Source organism: Bombina bombina, chromosome 6 (genome assembly GCF_027579735.1).
Source record: "Bombina bombina isolate aBomBom1 chromosome 6, aBomBom1.pri, whole genome shotgun sequence".
NCBI classification, from domain to species: Eukaryota; Metazoa; Chordata; class Amphibia; order Anura; family Bombinatoridae; genus Bombina; species Bombina bombina.
In genome coordinates, this window is record NC_069504.1 from 1,040,353,600 (window position 1) to 1,040,379,293 (window position 25,694).

Below are 25,694 nucleotides of genomic sequence, written 5' to 3' on the forward strand. Positions count from 1 at the left end.
CTGCTGGTGCAACGCCGCCCCCTGCTGACTCGTGGCCAATCACAGGGAGGTGTCAATCAACCCGATTGTATTCGATCGGGTTGATTTCAGGCGATTCCTGTCCGCCTGCTCAGAGCAGGTGGACAGGGTTATGAAGCAGCGGTCTTTAGACCGCTGCTTCATAACTTGTGTTTCTGGCGAGTCTGAAGACTCGCCCGAAACACGGCCCTTCAAGCTCCATACGGAGCTTGATAAATGGGCCTGCTAGAGTCTTATTAACCTGAGGTGTCACAAGGCAAAAAGGCGGTTGTAGTCTATACAGTACTAATAAATGTGCCCCATTTAACTTATTTTGTTCCAGTAATTTTGAGTGTTATCAGGGCTTGGAGATGTTAAATGAGTATATTATATTTAGCGTCTCTTTATGCACTTTGAATAGGGGTATTATAGACAATATAGACAAAAGGTGTCCTTACTTGCATGAGGTGTGGTCTCATTTTTTGTGACGTTTGTTGGTGTAGTCTACCTATGCATGTTCTAAGCATAAAACAAAATGAGCTTGCACATTGAATTTGTGTAACACAGGGACTAATATTGGTGCGCTAAATGTTCCTTTTTGTGATGCTTCTGTAGTTGTGAAGAATACACTTGTGCAAAAAATGTTTTTATATTTCTTGTAACTTGAGCCCATGCTATCATTACTGGCGGAGAGGGAAATGGAAAATCACAAAACTGTCTTGTAATCTACTGGTCCGATCTACTGATCACAGTCAACATTTTGGTCACACTTGAACTAGACCAGTGGTGGACAACTTCCTTATACATGTGGACCACAGATTAATATTTTAGCAACCTTAAAGGGACACGAAACCAACATTATTCTTTCATGATTCAGACAGAGCATGTGATTTAAACATACTTCCAATTTACTTCTGTTATCTAATTTTCTTAAAGGGACATAATACTCATATGCTAAATCGCTTGAAAGTGATGCAGCATAACTGTAAAAAAGAGGAACATACCGCCTGAATATCTCTATGTAAAAAAGGAAGACATTTTACCTCACAATTTCCTCAGCTCACCAGAGTAAGTGCTGTGTAAAAAGTTATCTTTCATTTACTGCCCAGCTGCAGGTAAAAAAAAAAAAGAAAAAAAAAAAAGAAAGAAATGAACAGCAGTCAATCAGCATCAGCAGTGCTGAGGTCATGAACTGTTTTATTGTGATCTCATGAGATTTCACTTAACTCTCATGAAATTTCATAGTAAACTTCCTTAAACTGAATAGGAAATAACATGAGTGTGCACGAGGCACGCTCCCTTGCAGGTCCCGGGACAAGTATACTGATTTTCTGCTTAAAGTCCTTTACAATGGGGTGTGAATACTTAGGACATTTGAGATAAAAAATCTTTCTTTTTTACATAGAGATGTTCAGGTGATATTTTCTAGTCAGAGTTTTACAGATATGCTGCATCACTTTCAAGTTATTCAATATTTGGGTATCATGTCCCTTTAATTCTGTTTGTATCCTTTGTTGATAAGCATACCGAGGTACGCTTAGGAGCTGCAATGAATTACTCAGAGCTAGCTGCTGAATGGTGGCTGAACACAAAGGCTTCTTGTCATTGGCTCACCAGATGTGTTCAGCCAGCTCCCAGTAGTGCATTGCAGTTTCTTTAGCAAAGAATACCAAGAGAATGAAACAAATTTGAAAATCTAAGTAAATGGCAAAGTTGTTTAAAATCACACTGTCTATTTGAGTCATGAAAGAAATGTTTTGGGTTTCATGTCCATTTAAGGGACACATACATTTTAAACACACAAATAGTAATACAGTTTCTAAAAAATATCCAGTGGCAAAGGTGAGGTAGTTAGGCACCTTCTGTTTGCTGTTTTCCACACCAGAGGGCTCTCCCTTTTTCTGAGGCCAAAAAAGTATGGCACACAATCTTAGTTCTGCTTTTTTATGGGGCCAAAAAACTATTCAAGAGGGTAATGCCAGGGATCCTCATCTACTACAACTTATTTCTATATTTATTTATTTTTATTTTTCAAACAAAAGTCCAATTTTCCCTATTTTACCTTTGTAAAGCACTGGCCATATAAAAAATCACTACCTTGCAAATTCAGGGCAGCTGTTATTTTTGGAGGTTCTACAACCAGCCATGCTCATTAGCAAACATTTGCATAAATAATTATACAGCATAACTCAGGCAATAAATCTGCTAGGACAGATTTTATATTATAACGTATTTATAATTAGATTCCAACACAATTAGAAGACGTTTCACCATGATAGGGCCTTTATTTATATATCTGTTCTTTATTTTCTACATTTAACTCAACCTTAAAAATTCCGGCCTTGTTGGTCAAATACCGGCTGGTTGGCAATGGCGACCTTATCCCCAATAACAGCAACAAATTATTTAAATTTAAAGGGATAGGAAAGACAAAATTAAACTTGCATGATTCCGATAGAACATTAATTTTTGAGACATTTTTAAATTCACTTCTATTTTTAAATGTGCTTCATTTTCTTGAAAAATAATACGCACATATCCCACACTGGTGGGAGCTAGCTGATGATTGGTGCCTGCACGCATTTGTCTCTTGTGATTGGCTACCGAGATGTGTTCCTTCAGCAAAGGATAACAAGAGAATGAAGCACATTTGATAATATAAGTACATTAGAAAGTTGTTTAAAATTGTAAGTTGTATCCAAATCATGAAATAAAATGTTGGGGTTCCTGTCCCTTTAAAGCTGGAGTGTGATCTAGCCCTTATATGTTTCTTATATAGTATTCCCACACTGTTGATTGACGTTAAGCTTTGCTGTTATAAAAAAAAAGCAGAACTGACACAGCTGCACTAAAGCTAAATACTGATACTGCTATATCTGAATAAGTTTTGCAATTCTAGTTCTTCATTTTACTGACGTGGTAGATATGCAGTTTGTATTTAGTTAAAACAAACACAAAAAAATAGTATAATGGAATAATCTAAAAAGGTCATGTAAAGCTGTAGATTTATATTATAAGTATAGTCAAATAGCACAAGTTATAACTGTTTTCAGTAGCATATGCACATATCCTGTGAGGGCCCATGCACCAGTATTCAAACACAATGTCTGCTCAGAGAGTCAGTGGCTGCTTGTATGACACTTATTACATCTTCACAGAATCAATACACACCGCTCCCAGCAATCTGAGCAGGCACTGAGTTCTAATACTGGTGACAAATCCTCACAGGATATGTGCGTATGCTGCAGAAAAATAGTAATAACTTATACTAGCAGCATTTTTGCTATTGAAAGTTTATTGTAAAAATCATTTTATTTCAAATTTAAATAGACTTATGCACATTTTAATTTTGATTTTTCTATCCCTTTAAATAACCAAATAAACATATGTGCCCCATAACCTTCATTAAGGGTGTGCTAGCAATTTGGCAGCTACACACAGTGAAAAACATATTAGAAATATAATTTCAAAAGAATTTTAAAAAGTAACATAATAACCTATATTTGATGTTATTTTACTCATGATAAATATCATTTTATCAAGCTTGATAGCATTTTAATGGCAATGCTAAAACACAAGTCCTCAGTTCCTCTGTGGCGGAAATGACAGAAGTTTAACACATTCAGCCCAGACCTGAAAGAAATCACTTGCTGACAACTGTGTATTCCTAAATGCACTGCTAAACATACAATTCAACATGCTCAGTCTTAAGAGAATAGCACTAAATACTATGTTTTACTGCATTTGTTTTGTTTATCCTTTAAGAGAAATACAGAGAATTGTATTTACTGAGCTGCCTTGCTTCCAATGTAAAACTGTATGTTGTGCATACAAGGATGGGCCTTGCAGACCATCATACATTGGAGTAGCAACTTGTAGGGCAAATAAACTTTATTTAATCTAGCATGGTACCCTAAGCTGATTCACAATAAATATAGTTTTGTGTTTATATATAGCCAACATAGGCCAGAGACCATGAACAACTCAAAAGTAGTGTTAGAACCTATGCAAGACACTAGAATAATTTATTTTGGACAAATCATTCGGAACGAACATTTGTTTGCTGCACTATTCGGTATTCGCATCAATAAAAAGAGAGAAGTGCTCAACCTGGGAACGAATAATAGCATAATAGCTTGTTCTATGGCTAATTACCACCCTAGAAGCAGCCTCTTTTTGCTCAATATGTGCCTTTCACAGAGAAGAACTTTCCTGTAGCATATCAGTCTGATCCTGACTTAACAGTACAGTCCAGAACCAAAATACCAGGCAATCCCTCTATGAACGAGAGAAACGGAAAAACCCCAGACTTACGTTTCGGCCTAGTGTGGGCCTCGTCAGTGAGGTGCAGCCATATCCCGCTAGGCACACTGAGCAACGGCTCCACGTCTGGATTCCCGCATCATACTATTCGGTATTCGTTTAGTTTTAAACTGAATATTTGGTAACATTTACATTTGTTTTCATTAAAACTAAAGTAAATGTTCCTTTAAAGGGACAGTCTACACCAAAATTTTTCTAATTTAAAAAGATAGATAATCCCTTTATTACCCATTCCCTGTTTTTGCATAACCAACACAGTTATATTAATATACTTTTTACCTCTGTGATTACCTTGTGATTTCAACTGTTTAGAAATCAGTTTGAGCCCAGCTAGGTTTAGCTTTTCAAAAATACCACCAAGGGAACAAAGCAAATTTGATGATAAAAGTAAATAGGAAAGTTGTTTAAAATTGCATGCCCTATCTGAATCATGAAAGTTTAGTTTTGAATTTACTGTCCCTTTAATGCAGGTAAAAAGTATAATAGGAGGCGTAGCACGGTAGAACCCAGAGCCTGCGCTAAATACCTTCTTCTTTAGTGCAGTCTCTGAGATCCGCCGTGTAATTAAGGGTCGGGATTAGTGCAGGTTCACAGAGAACTATAGATAAGTATTTCACCTTTTAAAGCTAATTTAAAGGAAACAAATGTATACTAATGAATTTTATTAGTATGTGTTTGTTTTCTTTCAATTCATTTTTGCATTCATTCTGATATTCATTTCATGAAAACGAAACAAATACAGGTAGCCCTCAGTTTACGCCGGGGTTAGGTTCCAGGAGGAATGGTTGTAAATCGAAACCGTTGTAAATTGAAACCCAGTTTATAATGTAAGTCAATGGGAAGTGAGGGAGTTAGGTTTCAGGCCCCTCTCAAAATTGTTATAAGTAACACCTAATACATTATTTTTAAAGCTTTGAAATGAAGACTTTAAATGCTAAACAGCATTATAAACCTAATAATATAGATTGTATCATCATCAAACTAAGTTTAATGAACAAAAACATTTGCTAACAGCACCTAATTATATAATCACACAACAGACTGCATCATCATCAAACTAAGTTTAATGAACAAAAACATTTTTTTTACTTGCATTTTTCTGCAAACAGTTCTCTGCATTGTTAGCATGTTATATAATATTGGGTCTGCACCTATTCTATGCATTTCAATCTGCAGTGATCAATAAGCAGTTAGGCACCCTCACCTCAAGCAGCTGGACAGGAAGATAATAGGGAAGTGGCTGTTAGATCTTGTTGCTCGATAGCTAATGTCTGCTCTGTGTACACAGTCTATTAAGTTGCATAACTTTGCTGCAAAACAAGCGGACAGCTCCACCTACTGGCTATTTTAATTAGTGCATTGCTTTCCAAAGATTTTCAATAGCAGTCACATTCTGAAACGGCGCAAATTGAACCTGCGTAAACCGAGGGCCACCTGAATCTGTATTTTCGTTATGAATATGCATTTGTAACTAAACAAATGCTCATGTCTACAAGACACTATTAATAGTGGCAAAACTGAAGCATCTCATAGTAACAATCCTGTTGCTATCGATAGCAGCTAGTCAGACATCACACTTGAGCAGCTCAAGCTGTTTTTGCATGTACAATAGCATGCATGACTTAAGTATTCAGCCCCGTTAGATGTTTCCTCATTTTGTAGCTTTACAACCTGGAATTAAAATAGTTTTTATTAGGATTAGTAGCATTTGAATTAAAGAGCATATTTTGAGGGTGCAAAAATGTCTTACCGTAGAACAGGGGTCAGGAACCTTGGGCCCTCAGATGTTTTGGAACTACATTTCCCATGATGCTCAAACAGCCTAAAAAGTGTCTCAGCATCATGGGAAATGTTGTTCCAAAACATCTGGGGGCCCATGGCTGCTGAACCCTGCCGTAGAAGAACAATAACAACAGAAAATAAAAAAAGATTATTTTGTTGATTGCAAATGTATTCACCCTCATTACTGTGAGACCCTGTAAATAGTCTCTGGTGCAACCAGCCCATTCAGAGGTCACATTATAAGCTGAAATGAGTCCAGCTGTGTGCAATTAAAGTGTCAATTGATCTCAGAATCAATACACCTGTTTATAGAAGACCCTAGAGTTTGTTTTAGAGCATTTCTAAAAAAAATACCATGAAGACCCCAGAGATATCTAAACAAGTATGGAATAAAGTTTTGGTGAAGCACCAATAGGGTTGGGTGATAAAAATGGAAAAACTGAAAGAATAAAACACAATCATTTTACATTAATCAGAGAAGGAACACTTTTTTTTTTTTAAAATAAATTTTATGTTACAATAAAAATGTATATTTAAAGTGTTAGATATGTTGTGAAAATCAAATGCTATAAATCCCGTAAATTCCAATTGTAATTCCTAACTGTAAAACTACAAATTCTAAATGTCCAAGAACAGCTGAATACATATGGAAGGCACTGTACATACTATTTATATGGTTTTCACACAAGGTTATTCTGTAGTTCTTGTTGTCAAATGCGTGCCATATGTGTTCCTAGGAAACAGGTAACTTATTACAGCAATTGTCCATAGGATACAGGTAACTCATTATGACAATCGTTCCTAGGACACAGGTAACTCATTACAACAATTGTTCCTAGGGCACAGGTAGCTTATTACGATAATCGTTCATTTTTTATTTTTTTTATATATATTTTTTAAAAAGAAAAAGTGTGTTTATTCTGCACATGAACATTTACCAAAAAAAGAACAAATAACAAAAACTGTAAACAACTGTTTTTGATGGTAAAGAAACACTTTCATATGATTTACACTTAATATAAAACCTCTACATTTAAATAACATTTAAACATTCATGCTTATTTTTTTAAACTCTGGACTCATCTATTCAAAACTGCATAGTTTAATCTTCTCTAACTCATCAAGGAAGCTGTGCAATATATGTTCATTTTAAAGTTCATAATCCTTTGTCAGGTTCCATATAAGATAAGATAAGATTCCTTTTATTGTCATTGCACAAGTTAAAAACAAGGGCAACGAAATGTAATTACAAAAAAAAAAATCTAACCCAGACATTACAAATAAATAGTATATGGTGCAAAATCTAGTACAATGATAGTTATAAGATGGAATAACGTAGGTGTAAATACATACATTGTAACATATGTAGTATCAATACTTAAACATTTGTATGTTGTATATGTGGATAATACATCAAAAATTTAAAATGCATAAATATGTGCAATATAAGTGTAATATGGCAAAAGCAGTGATTTACATACTAAAGGTTCTAGAGTGCTGGCCATAATTTGTCAGCATAGTACAAATAAGTGCATAGTGCAAATCAAAAAGTGAACAACAGATCAGTTGTATGAAAAATGTAAAGAATATGAGTGCAGAAAAATAATGTGTCAATGTTATACAAATTATCAATGTAATACAAATAGGTGCATGGTGCAATCCGAGTAGTGAGCACAGGTAGAATAGGAAATACAAGTTAAAAACAATAAGTAGAATGTATAATCTGAGATAATTTAAAAATAAGAGATGGAATAATCGTTATCCGAGTCAAGGCCGTCAATTTGTTTTTCAGAAAGAGACTCAAAAATACTCAGAATTTCACTTTTCTCATTATTGCTGAGAAGCATAAGAAACATCTTAAACCGTTCTGCTTTGCTCAGGTTTGAGAGGTGTCTGTATGACAGTAGTGGATCTTTATCAAGGAGGCCGTGTTTTAATGACTGTACAATCAGCAGAAGAATGTCTCCTTCTAACTTGTTGCTCAGAAACGCTGGCAGGTCTTTTGGGTCAGTAATGGCTAAAAGCTCAGCACAGGTAGCCAGATCCTGGTCTGCTATTATCTCATTTATTAACTGTCTGAACTCATATGCATTGGTTGGTTTTGCAACTGGAGTTCTTGATGTGGTTGGCTTCTGAATATTTGTTCATTTTCTCATCTTCATCCTCCTCCTCTATCAGAATCTTCTTTCTTTGCTTTTAATGGCCAGCAGAAAATAAAGGTGTAATTTCATCTAGTTGTTTCTTGGCTTTGGAAATAGTTGGATCAATAGATATAACTTTCTGTAGATCAGTAGCACAGGCCTGGTAATTCTCTAATCCTCGGTAGGCCTGTGCCCGTCGGTATAGGGCTTTGATGTTAGATGCTTCCCTCTGCAGTGCACATTCACAGTCCTGTCTGGCTTTTTCATACTGGCTGAGTTTCAAGTAACACAGGGCTCGATTAGTGTACAAGGCACATTCTTCAGAATTTATCTTCAGGCATTCAGTACACTGTCTCGCTGTATTGACCTTTCTGCACATAGTCATTCCCTTTCTTTTTTAAGAGACAAAAATGTTTCCAGGGCTGTTTCACCAGTAACATTTTGTGGTGATTTATTTTTGTTGGCGTTGACTGATTGGACATTGCTTGAAGCAACAGACATCCTCTCCTGATGCTCTAACTGAATAGACACTGGTACCACTGGAATTGGGGGTAGTTTTTCTCTCCATGTGGTCCCATCTTGATCCATTAATGTTCTTGTAATTCTGTTGATACTGTCATGTGCTACCTGAACCCCACTGTCTATTTGCAGTACAGTTTTATTGTCCACATATGCTTGTCTGTATCGCTCAAGAGACTCATTTGCCATTGCTCGACACAAAAGAGGTTTAATTGAGAATGGTTGGAGTTCCAGAGACTGGTTACAATCTTCAATGCACTCTCTGGAGTCCCTATCCTTGAGGTGGCATGCTGCTCGGTTTGAATACAGGACCCCCAGTTCTGCAGCGTGTTATTTATGCTTTCTATAGCCTCAGAGTATTTAATGGCAGCCTCTCCAAACTGCCCATTCTTAATGGGCTGGTTTCCTTCTGCTTTTAATCTTGCTGCCAGAGGGAGGTTCACTAGTCATGGTCTGACTTCCCCGCTCACATCCTTGTGTCTGATCTCAGCTCCAGACTCTGCTGTAGGTTCATGGTTCCCATACTCTTTAGATTCTTTCTTTGCCTGGTCTCCGTGATTGTAGCTTTTCTGTAGCCCATTCTGAGTGCCTGTTTTATGATAAAAAGAACAAAGGGGCACCTCATGTGTAGATCCACCAGACAGATGAAAAAGGGATATTCACAATCAGCCAAATGGGTACTCACATTTTGTTAGAGCACCCTTATGTGCTTGTAGATACGGATTGACATACTTAGGGGCATATCAGATCACCCACTCTGGATTTCCCAGTTGAAAATATTCTGAAAATGTAAGGAAAGCACTACATGTGCAGATCAACCAAAATAATATGGCAAAGAAGTAAAAAATGCCAAATGGGTACTCGCATTTTAATCAAGCACACCTATGTGCTGGTAAAAGCAGACTGATATATTGCACATAAGGGTGCTCTAACAAAATGTAAGAACCCATTTGGCTGATTGTGAATATCACTCTTTTTAATCTGTCTGGTGGATCCACACATGACGCACCCCTTTGTTCTTTTTATCATTCTACATTGTACCTGGTTTTATCTGTGAAGAGGAGGCAGCCATCACCATTTTCCCTGATCCCTTGTGGAGACATTCATTTTGGGAGTAGTTATCTGAACTCATTTTGGGACTTTAATTGAACTACATTGTATGTATATTTACACCTTTGTGGTATAAATAATTTTTTTCATATTTTCTGGTCCATATCTAGTACATGCGCCCCCTCCAACTTTAGCTTCTTCTGAGTGCCTGTTTTACTGTGTTTGGGAGAGGAACATGCTTTTCTCGTATGACAGTTCTTCTTAGGAGAAAACTTTTTCTGTGCATTCCCCATTTCTGTCAGCTCAACTGCAGTCTCTCCTTCCATTGCCATACCAGTTTCTTTGACAGAGTTGAGGATTTTGTCTTTATTTTCTTCATCTGAACCTTCAATGTCCTGTATGATCATCCTTTTTCCTTTCGTTGGTGCATTATGTCTTCTTTGCTGAGGGATTGCTGGGGTCCTGATGCAGTACAATCTTCAGGTCTTCTGCTGCACTACGGCAATCGTTCTTAGGACACAGGTAATTTATTACAGCAATAGTTCCTAGGACACAGATAAATCATTACAACAATAGTTCCTAGGACACAGGTAATTTATTACAGCAATCATTCCTAGGACACAGGTAACTCATTACGGCAATCGTTCCTAGGACACAGGTAACTCATTACAGCAATCGTTCCTAGGACACAGGTAACTCATTACGGCAATCATTCCTAGGACACAGGTAACTCATTACGGCAATCATTCCTAGGACACAGGTAACTCATTACGGCAATTGTTCCTAGGACACAGGTAACTCATTACGGCAATTGTTCCTAGGACACAGGTAACTTATTACGGCAATTGTTCCTAGGACACAGGTAACTTATTATGGCAATCATTCCTAGGACACAGGTAACTTATTACGGCAATTGTTCCTAGGACACAGGTAACTTATTACGGCAATCATTCCTAGGACACAGGTAACTTATTACGGCAATTGTTCCTAGGACACAGGTAACTTATTACGGCAATCATTCCTAGGACACAGGTAACTCATTACGGCAATCGTTCCTAGGACACAGGTAACTCATTACGGCAATCGTTCCTAGGACACAGGTAACTTATTACAGCAATCGTTCCTAGGACACAGGTAACTCATTACAGCAATCGTTCCTAGGACACAGGTAACTCATTACGGCAATTGTTCCTAGGACACAGGTAACTCATTACAGCAATCATTCCTAGGCCACAGGTAACTCATTACGGCAATTGTTCCTAGGCCACAGGTAACTCATTACAGCAATTGTTCCTAGGACACAGGTAACTCATTACGGCAATTGTTCCTAGGACACAGGTAACTCATTACGGCAATTGTTCCTAGGACACAGGTAACTCATTACAGCAATCATTCCTAGGCCACAGGTAACTCATTACGGCAATTGTTCCTAGGCCACAGGTAACTCATTACAGCAATTGTTCCTAGGACACAGGTAACTCATTACGGCAATTGTTCCTAGGACACAGGTAACTCATTACAGCAATTGTTCCTAGGACACAGGTAACTTATTATGGCAATTGTTCCTAGGACACAGGTAACTCATTACGGCAATCGTTCCTAGGCCACAGGTAACTCATTACGGCAATTGTTCCTAGGACACAGGTAACTTATTATGGCAATTGTTCCTAGGACACAGGTAACTCATTACGGCAATTGTTCCTAGGACACAGGTAACTCATTACGGCAATTGTTCCTAGGCCACAGGTAACTTATTATGGCAATTGTTCCTAGGACACAGGTAATTTATTACAGCAATCATTCCTAGGCCACAGGTAACTCATTACGGCAATTGTTCCTAGGCCACAGGTAACTCATTACAGCAATTGTTCCTAGGACACAGGTAACTCATTACGGCAATTGTTCCTAGGACACAGGTAACTCATTACGGCAATTGTTCCTAGGACACAGGTAACTTATTATGGCAATTGTTCCTAGGCCACAGGTAACTTATTATGGCAATTGTTCCTAGGACACAGGTAACTTATTACAGCAATCGTTCCTAGGACACAGGTAACTTATTACGACAATCGTTCCTAGGACACAGGTAACTCATTACGGCAATCGTTCCTAGGACACAGGTAACTTATTACGACAATCGTTCCTAGGACACAGGTAACTTATTACGGCAATCATTCCTAGGTTATCATTCAATCAGCAGACACCTAGATTATAAGTTTTGCGTTGCGGCTTTTAACACAAAGATAATAGCAATTTCAGCATAAAAGCAGGAACGCACTATTGGGAGTCGTGTCGGCACAGCCGTACCGCAATCATTTTAGCCTGTAACGCAACGTTAATCCCGCACTCAAAAAAAAATATGTTTTTGTCTGGGATTTCTATAGCGCCAGTATTACAGGTTGTGCGTTCAGGCTAAAATGTCTGCGTTACAGCCTTTACCGACACGATCCATACCGCCATCTGAGACCAGTAGTTATGGATTTTGTGTAACAAAAATGTTTCACAAACTCATAACTAAAATGTTACAAAGTACACTAACACTCATAAACAACCTATTAACCCTTAAACTGCTGCCCTCCCACATCGCAAACACTATATTAAACCTATTAACTCCTAATCTGCTGCCCACCCACATCGCGACTATTCAATAAAGTTATTAACTATTAACCCCTAAACCTAACACACCCCTAACTTTAAATTAAAATTGCAATATAACTCTATTTAAATAAATAAAAACTTACTTGTGAAATTAATAAAAACCTAACATTAAACTATAAATTAACCTAACTAATCTAATAAAATAAAAAATACTACCAATTAAAATATCTAAATTACACATTTAAAAAAAAAAAATCCTAAGAAAAATTTAAAAATTCTAACTTAACCAAAAATAATTAACACTAAAATCACGAAAAATAAAAAATACTAAGATTACAAAGAAATAAACAAAATTATCAAAAATAAAAACAATTACACCTTATCTAATAGCCCTAATTAAGCAAATTGTCCCCTTTTTGTGTAAAAGTCATAATTTGTATTTGTAACACGTTTAATATTTTTAGGTTTTTGAACGGAACTTTAATATTGATTGTAGGTTTGTCCTGTAGGGAGCGCTAGGGTATTAGTATTTTAGAACATTTTCTGGCTCACATGCATAGCTTGACCCATATGGATCTGTATTGTCAGAAAATATGAATCTATTAATACTTCATTTTTTCTTTTAAAGGGACATGAATCCCGACATTTTTCCTTCATGATTCAGACAGAACATACAATTCTTAACAATTTCCCAATTTACTTCTATTATCTAATTTGCTTTGTTCTCTTGGTATCCTTTGATGAAAAACATAACTAGGTGGGCTCAAGAGCTGGGAACTAGCTGCTGATTGGTGGCTACAGATGTCTCTTGTCATTGGCTTATCAATGTGTTTAGCTAGCTCCCATTAGTGCATTGCTGCTCCTTCAACAAAGAATACCAAGAAGAATGAAGCATAATTCCAAGTAAATTGAAAATCTGCACGTGTAATTGAAAAGATGTGTCAGCTTTCAATTGAAGCCAATTATCTGTGAGAAGTCAACTTCCTTTAAACCCTGATAACGTGAGTCAGAGATGTGGTCAGCTAACGTGTGTCAGAGATGTGGTCAGCGTCAGCTACACTAAAGGATATAATACCAATACAAGAAAAAAGCTAGAAATTGCTGGAAGATATCTAGCACACAGTTAACAATATTACATTTGTTTCAATAACAATTTAATGGACATTCATACAGTGCAGCTTAAAGTGACATTAACATGGACATATAAAAAGGTGTTTTGTTAATTGCATAATCCTGTACTGAATAAAAAACTAGCAAAACTTGTTTTGTTTTAAAGCTAATGAGGGGTGTCACTGACAGCTTAGAATCAAAATAAATCACTTAAGTATAACTTTTATTGTGATAAAACTATTGTAACACGTTTAGTTAGTCCTCATTCATATATATGATGTAAATTGTACTATCTTATCTCTCAATTGTATATTAAATGAACACAACTTACTTCTGCCTTCATCTTATCATAAAAAGTAAAATATCAAAAGAAAAAGTTTCCCGTTTTGATAGTGAAAGCAATGCAGTCTGTTACTGTGACATAAATTGGCATTTAGTGTATAACATACTAGTGTGATCACGTCTCAATATCTAAAAATGCTCTGATTTATGAAGCAAATAACCTACTGCTTGTTTGGATCCATAAATAAAATGAGACCAACTACATGAAGCATGGAAAACCTTTTGGCACATCATCAAAGGGATATGAAATGTACATTTTTCCTTTTACCAATTAAATTATATTTTCATTTGTGCTTTGTTCTTTTAGTATCCTTTGTTCAAAAGCAGGTAGGTAGGCTCAGGAGCATGCACATGTCCGGGGTACTATATGGCAGTAGTTTTGTAAGAATGCTTTTAACAATGATGTATATTGGAAAAACCACTGCTTCTATTTAGTATTCAAAAGCTTTCTTGAAAAACTGCTGCCATATAGTTCTTCAGCCATGTGAATGCTACCTACCTCTGTATTCTCCACAACAAAGAATAACATGAGAACAAAGTACATTTTATAATAAAAGCAAATTGGAAACGTTTTAAAGATTTGTTTGCACTACCTGAATCATGAAAGAACAATTTTGGGTTTCCTGTCCCTTTAATTAAGATAGTAACACTGATGGCAATAGTTCATTTCTAGAACCACTCATGCTACCAATGATAAAACCTATGATAAATCTTGCTTGTTGTTGACTTTTTATGTTGGTTTTAGGAGAAGGCAAACAAAAAACTCACCTGCTCTTCTTAGTGATGTGGTAACATTAGTGTTTCTTTGTCTGAAATGCTCCTAAGGGTTAATGACATTAGGAGCAATGTGTGAGTGTGTGTTGCAATTGTGAGAGAGGGGACTTACCCTTGGGTTAAAAGGTGATGTGAGCATCTCTTCAGCCTCTTCTTCCCACTGGATCAGAAGCTGTCCGTTCTCTCTCCCTGGTGGTTGGCAATCGGTCATGACTCCCATAAGGATGCTAGTTGTTGTCAGTGAGATGGTATTTGCCACTCCACAGGTCCCAACATGCTGAATTACTCGCTGGTCTTGGTCCTTAAAGGGACACTAAACCCAACATTTTTCTTTTATGATTCAGGTAGATAATACAATTTTTAACAACATTCCAATTTACTTCTATTATTTAATTTTTAATTCTTTAGATATCCTTTGTTGAAGAAATAGCAATGCACATGAGTGAGCCAATTACACGAGGCATCTATGTGCAGCCACCAATCAGCAGCTACTGAGCCTATCTAGATATGCTTTTCAGCAAAATATATCAAGAAAATGAAGCAAATTAGATAATAGAAGTAAATTAGAAAGTTGTTTAAAATTGCATCTCGTTTCTAAATCATGAAAGAAAAAAATTGGGTTTAATGTCTCTTTAAGATTTGGAGTTTTGATGTTTTTTCGCATTGCCTGGGTGGTTCCTCATGGCCCAGATGGAAGGCAGAGAGGGGTGAGGGCCATTCACAGGGGGGGAGCTACATCCCCAGGTCTGGGTACTCTCCCTTGAGTATACAGTTTGCTGAATAGCTCAGAAATTGAAGTCCTCTGCCCAGGGGGCGTTGAAGCTAGGCTCCGCTCTGTGCCAGCATGTCTGGGCCCCCGACCAGCTAGGCATTGGATAGTAGTATTAGAGCACAACTGCCGCCACTTGAGTTTATTATATCATTTGCAAAAAGTTATGCCTGAGGTTTGTTTCAACTTAATAAATGCGACTCAGGCTGTTTTCTTCTCCAGAATTTTACCCGTGTTTATTTGTGTATGAGATTGTAATATAATGGGCCAGATTACGAGTGAAGGGCTATTTAGCGCTTTTGATCGTGCACTAAGGGCTAGAATACAAGTGGAGCACTAAATTATCCCGTGCGATAATTAGCCATAGTGACTGGTTATTGCTACCGTGAACTTGCGGTAGCAATTAGCGCTTATATAATTAACCCACAGGTCAGACCTCTGGTTAATTTTACAAATATGCCCCAAATGCCCCCAAAATACTGTCTAGTGTATTTTATTAAAAAATAAAGATGGCAGCATCTTTATTTTTTTATAAAATTACTGCACGAGACAGTATTTTGGGGCTAAAGTTGGTGGGAATGGGGTGCCTTTACATTGCAGTCAATAGGAACTGTGTGTTCCCAGTAAATATATATGTATATGCTTATATACATATAAATGTATGTGTTAATATGTGTATATACACATAGTAACTCATAGATATATAGGTATATAATCATATACATATATATTTAACTCTACTAGTCATCTCTGCACTACTTACCTCCTGTGCTGTACAAGTTCTGATACCATGTATGACGGCATCAGAATGAGGATCCCATAGAAGCCTATGGAATTGCGCTCTCATGAGCACAATGCTTCCCAGCAATGCAAACGTGAGGTTGTGTTCGCATTGCTGAAAACTTGTAATACCATTGCACATTATCGTGCACTCGCATTACACAGTGAAACCCAAATATCGCTCCAATTGTAATCTGGCCCATACTGCGCTAGAAGTAAACTTTTTGCACGTGTTGGGTTGTGCTTGCATTAGAAGTTGAAAGTAATAAGTTATCGATCTTGCGCTAACCAGATGTGCACAAAAAGCCAAATTAGAATATTAAGCACGTGATAACATATTCCCTAATATAAGTCAATGGAGAAAAAAAGTGTGTAAAAATCTGATTATTTCACATTCCACTGTTCTTCACATAGAAGAATATGTTCTATTTATTCATAAATACATATATATATATATATCTATATATATATATATATATATTACACATTATCAAAAAATGTTGTAATGTACTTTCATATAGCCAATTACATTGTATATTGCACACTCGTTATACATAGGTACACTGGTAAGCCTATGTCCACACTTTTGCCATTATTATTATTCCCTTTTTTTTTTTCTTTCTTCTTTTTTTACTATTTTATACTCCCCCTGTATACCTAATTTCACATCTTTATACTTATTGATTCCATGTTGATATATATCTTCATGTCCGTATATGCTCTATGTAAAACTATATTTCTTTCATGTAATTAGCAAGAGTCCATGAGCTAGTGACGTATGGGATATACATTCCTACCAGGAGGGGCAAAGTTTCCCAAACCTCAAAATGCCTATAAATACACCCCTCACCACACCCACAAATCAGTTTTACAAACTTTGCCTCCTATGGAGGTGGTGAAGTAAGTTTGTGCTAGATTCTACATTGATATGCGCTCCGCAGCAAGTTGGAGCCCGGTTTTCCTCTCAGCGTGCAGTGAATGTCAGAGGGATGTGAGGAGAGTATTGCCTGTTTGAATACAATGATCTCCTTCTACGGGGTCTATTTCATAGGTTCTCTGTTATCGGTCATAGAGATTCATCTCTTACCTCCCTTTTCAGATCGACGATATACTCTTATATATATACCATTACCTCTGCTGATTTTCGTTTCAGTACTGGTTTGGCTTTCTACAAACATGTAGATGAGTGTCCTGGGGTAAGTAAGTCTTATTTTCTGTGACACTCTAAGCTATGGTTGGGCACTTTTTTATTAAAGTTCTAAATATGTGTATTCAAACATTTATTTGCCTTGACTCAGGATGTTCAACATTCCTTATTTTTCAGACAGTCAGTTTCATATTTGGGATAATGCATTTGAATCAATCATTTTTCTTACCTTAAAAAATTTGACTTTTTTTCCCTGTGGGCTGTTAGGCTCGCGGGGGCTGAAAATGCTTCATTTTATTGCGTCATTCTTGGCGCAGACTTTTTTGGCGCAAAAAATCTTTTCTGTTTCCGGCGTCATACGTGTCGCCGGAAGTTGCGTCATTTTTTGACGTTCTTTTGCGCCAAAAATGTCGGCGTTCCGGATGTGGCGTCATTTTTGGCGCCAAAAGCATTTAGGCGCCAAATAATGTGGGCGTCTTATTTGGCGCTAAAAAAAAAATAAAAAAATATGGGCGTCGTTTTTGTCTCCACATTATTTAAAGTCTCATTTCTCATTGCTTCTGGTTGCTAGAAGCTTGTTCCTTGGCATTTTTTCCCATTCCTGAAACTGTCATTTAAGGAATTTGATCAATTTTGCTTTATATGTTGTTTTTTCTCTTACATATTGCAAGATGTCTCACGTTGCATCTGAGTCAGAAGATACTTCAGGAAAATCGCTGTCTGATGCTGGAACTACCAAAGCTAAGTGTATCTGCTGTAAACTTTTGGTAGCTGTTTCTCCAGCTGTTGTTTGTATTAATTGTCATGACAAACTTGTAAATGCAGATAATATTTCCTTTAGTAAAGTACCATTACCTGTTGCAGTTCCTTCAACATCTAATGTTCAGAGTGTTCCTGATAACATAAGAGATTTTGTTTGTGAATCCATCAAGAAGGCTATGTCTGTTATTCCTCCTTCTAGTAAACATAAAAAATCTTTTAAAACTTCTCTTTATGCAGATGAATTTTTAAATGAACATCATCATTCTGATTCTAATGACTCTTCTGGCTCAGAGGATTCTGTCTCAGAGGTTGATACTGATAAATCTTCATATTTATTTAAAATGGAATTTATTCGTTCTTTACTTAAAGAAGTACTAATTGCTTTAGAAATTGAGGATTCTGGTCCTCTTGATACTAAATCTAGACGTTTAGATAAGGTCTTTAAATCTCCTGTGGTTATTTCAGAAGTTTTTCCTGTTCCTGGTGCTATTTCTGAAGTAATTTCCAGAGAGTGGAATAATTTGGGTAATTCATTTACTCCTTCTAAACGTTTTAAGCAATTATATCCTGTGCCGTCTGACAGATTAGAATTTTGGGACAAAATCCCTAAAGTTGATGGGGCTATTTCTACCCTTGCTAAACGTACTACTATTCCTACGGCAGATGGTACTTCGTTTAAAGATCCTTTAGATAGGAAAATTGAATCCTTTCTAAGAAAAGCTTATCTGTGTTCAGGTAATCTTCTTAGACCTGCTATATCATTGGCTGATGTTGCTGCAGCTTCAACTTTTTGGTTGGAAACTTTAGCGCAACAAGTAACAGATCATGATTCTCATAATATTATTATTCTTCTTCAACATGCTAATAATTTTATCTGTGATGCCATTTTTGATATTATCAGAGTTGATGTCAGGTTTATGTCTCTAGCTATTTTAGCTAGAAGAGCTTTATGGCTTAAAACTTGGAATGCTGATATGTCTTCTAAATCAACTCTACTTTCCCTTTCTTTCCAGGGTAACAAATTATTTGGTTCTCAGTTGGATTCTATTATCTCAACTGTTACTGGTGGGAAAGGAACTTTTTTACCACAGGATAAAAAATCTAAGGGTAAAAACAGGGCTAATAATCGTTTTCGTTCCTTTCGTTTCAACAAAGAACAAAAGCCTGATCCTTCATCCTCAGGAGCAGTTTCAGTTTGGAAACCATCTCCAGTCTGGAATAAATCTAAGCCTTCTAGAAAAGCAAAGCCGGCTTCTAAGTCCACATGAAGGTGCGGCCCTCATTCCAGCTCAGCTGGTAGGGGGCAGGTTACGTTTTTTCAAAGAAATTTGGATCAATTCTGTTCACAATCTTTGGATTCAGAACATCGTTTCAGAAGGGTACAAAATTGGTTTCAAGATAAGACCTCCTGCAAAGAGATTTTTTCTTTCCCGTGTCCCAGTAAATCCAGTGAAAGCTCAAGCATTTCTGAAATGTGTTTCAGATCTAGAGTTGGCTGGAGTAATAATGCCAGTTCCAGTTCTGGAACAGGGGCTGGGGTTTTATTCGAATCTCTTCATTGTACCAAAGAAGGAGAATTCCTTCAGACCAGTTCTGGATCTAAAAATATTGAATCGTTATGTAAGGATACCAACATTCAAAATGGTAACTGTAAGGACTATCTTGCCTTTTGTTCAGCAAGGGCATTATATGTCCACAATAGATTTACAGGATGCATATCTGCATATTCCGATTCATCCAGATCACTATCAGTTCCTGAGATTCTCTTTCCTGGACAAGCATTACCAATTTGTGGCTCTGCCGTTTGGCCTAGCTACAGCTCCAAGAATTTTTACAAAGGTTCTCGGTGCCCTTCTGTCTGTAATCAGAGAACAGGGTATTGTGGTATTTCCTTATTTGGACGATATCTTGGTACTTGCTCAGTCTTTACATTTAGCAGAATCTCATACGAATCGACTTGTGTTGTTTCTTCAAGATTATGGTTGGAGGATCAATTCACTAAAAAGTTCATTGATTCCTCAGACAAGGGTAACCTTTCTGGGTTTCCAGATAGATTCAGTGTCCATGACTCTGTCTTTGACAGACAAGAGACGTCTAAAATTGATTTCAGCTTGTCGAAACCTTCAGTCACTATCATTCCCTTCGGTAGCCTTATGCATGGAAATTCTAGGTCTTATGACTGCTGCATCGGACGCGATCCCCTTTGCTCGTTTTCACATGCGACCTCTTCAGCTCTGTATGCTGAATCAATGGTGCAGGGATTACACAAAGATATCTCAATTAATATCTTTAAAACCGATTGTACGACACTCTCTGACGTGGTGGACAGATCACCATCGTTTAATTCAGGGGGCTTCTTTTGTTCTTCCGACCTGGACTGTAATTTCAACAGATGCAAGTCTTACAGGTTGGGGAGCTGTGTGGGGATCTCTGACGGCACAAGGAGTTTGGGAATCTCAGGAGGTGAGATTACCGATCAATATTTTGGAACTCCGTGCAATTTTCAGAGCTCTTCAGTCTTGGCCTCTTCTGAAGAGAGAATCGTTCATTTGTTTTCAGACAGACAATGTCACAACTGTGGCATACATCAATCATCAAGGAGGGACTCACAGTCCTCTGGCTATGAAAGAAGTATCTCGAATTCTGGTTTGGGCGGAATCCAGCTCCTGTCTAATCTCTGCGGTTCACATCCCAGGTATAGACAACTGGGAAGCGGATTATCTCAGTCGCCAAACGTTGCATCCGGGCGAATGGTCTCTTCACCCAGAGGTTTTTCTTCAGATTGTTCAAATGTGGGAACTTCCAGAAATAGATCTGATGGCGTCTCATCTAAACAAGAAACTTCCCAGGTATCTGTCCAGATCCCGGGATCCTCAGGCGGAGGCAGTGGATGCATTATCACTTCCTTGGAAGTATCATCCTGCCTATATCTTTCCGCCTCTAGTTCTTCTTCCAAGAGTAATCTCCAAGATTCTAAAGGAATGCTCGTTTGTTCTGCTGGTAGCTCCGGCATGGCCTCACAGGTTTTGGTATGCGGATCTTGTCCGGATGGCCTCTTGCCAACCGTGGACTCTTCCGTTAAGACCAGACCTTCTGTCGCAAGGTCCTTTTTTCCATCAGGATCTCAAATCCTTAAATTTAAAGGTATGGAGATTGAACGCTTGATTCTTAGTCAAAGAGGTTTCTCTGACTCTGTGATTAATACTATGTTACAGGCTCGTAAATCTGTATCTAGAGAAATATATTATAGAGTCTGGAAGACTTATATTTCTTGGTGTCTTTCTCATCATTTTTCTTGGCATTCTTTTAGAATTCCGAGAATTTTACAGTTTCTTCAGGATGGTTTAGATAAAGGTTTGTCCGCAAGTTCCTTGAAAGGACAAATCTCTACTCTTTCTGTTCTTTTTCACAGAAAGATTGCTAATCTTCCTGATATTCATTGTTTTGTACAAGCTTTGGTTCGTATAAAACCTGTCATTAAGTCAATTTCTCCTCCTTGGAGTTTGAATTTTTATTTCTGGGGGCTCTTCAGGCTCCTCCTTTTGAACCCATGCATTCATTGGACATTAAATTACTTTCTTGGAAAGTTTTGTTCCTTTTGGCGATCTCTTCTGCCAGAAGAGTCTCTGAATTATCTGCTCTTTCTTGTGTGTCTCCTTTTCTGATTTTTCATCAGGATAAGGCGGTGTTGCGAACTTCTTTTGAATTTTTACCTAAGGTTGTGAATTCCAACAACATTAGTAGAGAAATTGTGGTTCCTTCATTATGTCCTAATCCTAAGAATTCTAAGGAGAAATCGTTGCATTCTTTGGATGTTGTTAGAGCTTTGAAATATTATGTTGAAGCTACTAAGTCTTTCCGAAAGACTTCTAGTCTATTTGTTATCTTTTCCGGTTCTAGAAAAGGCCAGAAAGCTTCTGCCATTTCTTTGGCATCTTGGTTGAGATCTTTAATTCATCATGCCTATGTTGAGTCGGGTAAAACTCCACCTCAAAGGATTACAGCTCATTCTACTAGGTCAGTTTCTACTTCCTGGGCGTTTAGGAATGAAGCTTCGGTTGATCAGATTTGCAAAGCAGCAACTTGGTCTTCTTTGCATACTTTTACTAAATTCTACCATTTTGATGTGTTTTCTTCTTCTGAAGCAGTTTTTGGTAGAAAAGTACTTCAGGCAGCGGTTTCAGTTTGAATCTTCTGCTTATGTTTTCATTAAACTTTATTTTGGGTGTGGATTATTTTCAGCAGGAATTGGCTGTCTTTATTTTATCCCTCCCTCTCTAGTGACTCTTGCGTGGAAAGATCCACATCTTGGGTAGTCATTATCCCATACGTCACTAGCTCATGGACTCTTGCTAATTACATGAAAGAAAACATAATTTATGTAAGAACTTACCTGATAAATTCATTTCTTTCATATTAGCAAGAGTCCATGAGGCCCACCCTTTTTTGTGGTGGTTTTGATTTTTTTGTATAAAGCACAATTATTCCAATTCCTTATTTTTATATGCTTTCGCACTTTTTTCTTATCACCCCACTTCTTGGCTATTCGTTAAACTGATTTGTGGGTGTGGTGAGGGGTGTATTTATAGGCATTTTGAGGTTTGGGAAACTTTGCCCCTCCTGGTAGGAATGTATATCCCATACGTCACTAGCTCATGGACTCTTGCTAATATGAAAGAAATGAATTTATCAGGTAAGTTCTTACATAAATTATGTTATTTCCGCTGTCTGTTCTTCTACACTGGACACTGTCTGCCTCTGTCAGCTAAGTACCCCTCATGATTTTTATGACACCCCCTCCTCTCCCTGTACTCAGACCCCTAAAACACTTTTTGTTCTTTTCAGCTATCCTGTTTTTTAAGATATAATCTGTAAATTCCATTGAATTGGTCAGTATTGCTTCAGACATGAGAAAGGAAGGAATTCTTCCGAAAGCTTGTCAACTTATAAATGAATAGTTAGTCCAATAAAAAAGTATAATTGCTCAATAATATTTTGATATATATATATATATATATATATATATATATATATATATAATGCCTCTTCTTGTCTTAGTGCATTTTTACAGTTTTTCACAGCTATAGGCCATTAGTTCATGTGTGCCATATAGAGAACATTGTGCTCACGCCCATTGAGTTACTTAGAAGAGGGCACTGATTGGCTAAAATACAAGTCTGTTAAAAGATTTGAGATAAGGGGGCAGTGTGCAGAGGCCTAGATACAAGATAATCACAGAGGTAAAAAGTATATTAATATAACCGTGTTGGTTATGCAAAACTGGGGAATGGGTAATAAAGGGATTATCTTTCTTTTTAAGCAATAAAAATCTTCAAGTAGACTTTCCTTTTAAGTCGCCCCTTATTTGTTTCTCCTGCTAAAGACAATTAGGGACAGATATAAAACAGGCAATAAAAGACAGTTCCCAAAAAGGGATTCCACACAGCTTTGTTTGCACAAAGAGAGAAAAGTAGAAAACTAGTTCAAACATGACAATGCTCATTACTTTATAGAAACTAGACCTTTACACTTATATTTTCCATATTTAAACAACTAATATAACTGTAAAAATGCATCAATATATTATTCTAAGACTATTCTTTGCTTTGAATACATCTTTATGTCTAACATTATTTACTGTTTAACTTACTTTTAACCGATAAAGGAAAGAATAGGAATCTAGGTAGTGGGATCACACAATGCAAGTAAATAGGTCATTTAATCCCTTTAGAAATTCTGCAAACCATTTTGACATTGTATTGACTGGCGCCTGCATTATAAATGCCTAAGAATTACTTAATAGCTTGACAAGAAATATGACATAAAATCATATATGTAAAAAATATAGAGCTAACTTAAGAGTTGTTTTGCTTAGGCAAGATCTGATAGGCAGGCAGAAATGTCAGCAAAATACTGTACTTCAGAATAATAAGGTTTAATGAATAAGGGTGTTGTTAAATTAAAATAAGTGCTATAATTCTTTCTTTGTTCCTCTGTTTCCAGCACTTTCAGATTCCACTTCTGTCTCAGGATCAGTGGGTGATACTGTGCACTTATCCTGCACATATTCAGTACAACAAGGCACCACCAATATGTGCTGGGGACGAGGCAGCTGCCCATTCAGTTACTGTAACCAAGTAATTGTTGAGACTGATGGTAGCAAAGTGACCCAGAGAAAATCTGATAGATACCAGCTAAAGGGAGACATAGCAAAGGGGAATGTGTCCCTGACAATTATCAATGTGACCAGACATGATACCGGAACATACTGCTGCCGTGCTGAGATCTGGGGCCTATTCAATGATGAGAAGGTGGAGATAGAGGTGCAGATACATGATAGTAAGTATAGATCCTCTTCTATATCAGTAAGGCTTCACAATATGCAGCTCTATATTCTATTGCAGTTGTAAACGTTTATGCCTGATTTTAACAGCAAATGTTTAAGTTTCATTTGCATACAGGTTTAATCAATCTTTACTTACCAAGTCTTGCACACAACCCATCAGCATCTAGATCATGTAAAACTAGTTTACAATCTGCTTTAACTTCTGAAATAATAAACTGAACTTGCTTGTTCCTTGCTTGCTTCATTTATGTCTAATGCCCTGATGTTAAAAGGATCATCAGACCCATGAGAAAAAGCCTTTTGGCCTCGCCAGTCTCACAATCCGTGCATCCGTCAATATTTGAAAATGTGTATATAACATGTTGGACAGTCCTTTTAAAATTAGAAATTTACGGAGAAGTTTCCCTATTAAAATACAAGTTACTCCCATGGAATTCCCATGAAACTGTCATGGAACACATATGTATTCCTTATGTCTGTGATCTCCATTGTTAGTGAACAAAAGACATTCGACTAGATTACAAGTTTTGCGTTATGAGGGGTGCGGTACTAATTTGCACGTTATTGTCACCGCTCACTTCCCTACAGCGTTGGTATTACAGGTTTATAAAAACCCGGCGTTAACAGGCAAGAAGTGAGCGTAGAGCAAAATTGAGCTCCATACCGCACTCCAATACCAGCACTGCTTAAAGCCGCGGTGAGCTGGTTTTACGTGCTCGTGCATTATTTCCCAATAGACATCAATGGGGAGAGATGGCTGAAAAAAGCCTAGCACCTGCAAAAAAGCAGTGTAAAGCTCCGTAATGCAGCCCCATTGATTCCTAGGGGGAAAAAAAATTTATGTTTACACCTAACACCCTAACATGAACCCCCGAGTCTAAACACCCCTAATCTTACACTTATTAACCCCTAATCTGCCTCCCCCGACATCGCCGACACCTACATAATGTTATTAACCCCTAATCTGCCGCTCCGGACATCGCCACCACTATAATAAACATATTAACCCCTAAACCGCCGCACTCCCGCATCACAAACACAAGTTAAATATTATTAACCCCTAATCTGCCGCCCCTAACATTTCCGCCACCTACCTACATTTATTAACCCCTAATCTGCCGCACCCAACGTCGCCGCCACTATACTAAAGTTATTAACCCCTAAACCTAAGTACCCTAACCCTAACATTCCCTAACTTAAATATAATTAAAATAAATCTAAATAAAACCTACTATTAATAACTAAATAATTCCT

The 25,694-nt window shown here is 37.3% G+C and overlaps 1 protein-coding gene across 2 annotated transcripts in view; it reads left to right on the plus strand.

Annotated features, from left to right (window-relative positions):
* The window catches only part of LOC128664104 (hepatitis A virus cellular receptor 1 homolog), a 168,120-nt gene that overhangs the window by 770 nt on the left and 141,656 nt on the right, over positions 1-25,694 (plus strand). For both annotated transcript variants that reach the window (XM_053718793.1, XM_053718794.1), the window contains exon 2: positions 24,098-24,433. In XM_053718793.1, the coding sequence (XP_053574768.1) occupies positions 24,098-24,433 (336 nt within the window). The remainder of the gene's footprint in view (positions 1-24,097; positions 24,434-25,694) is intronic.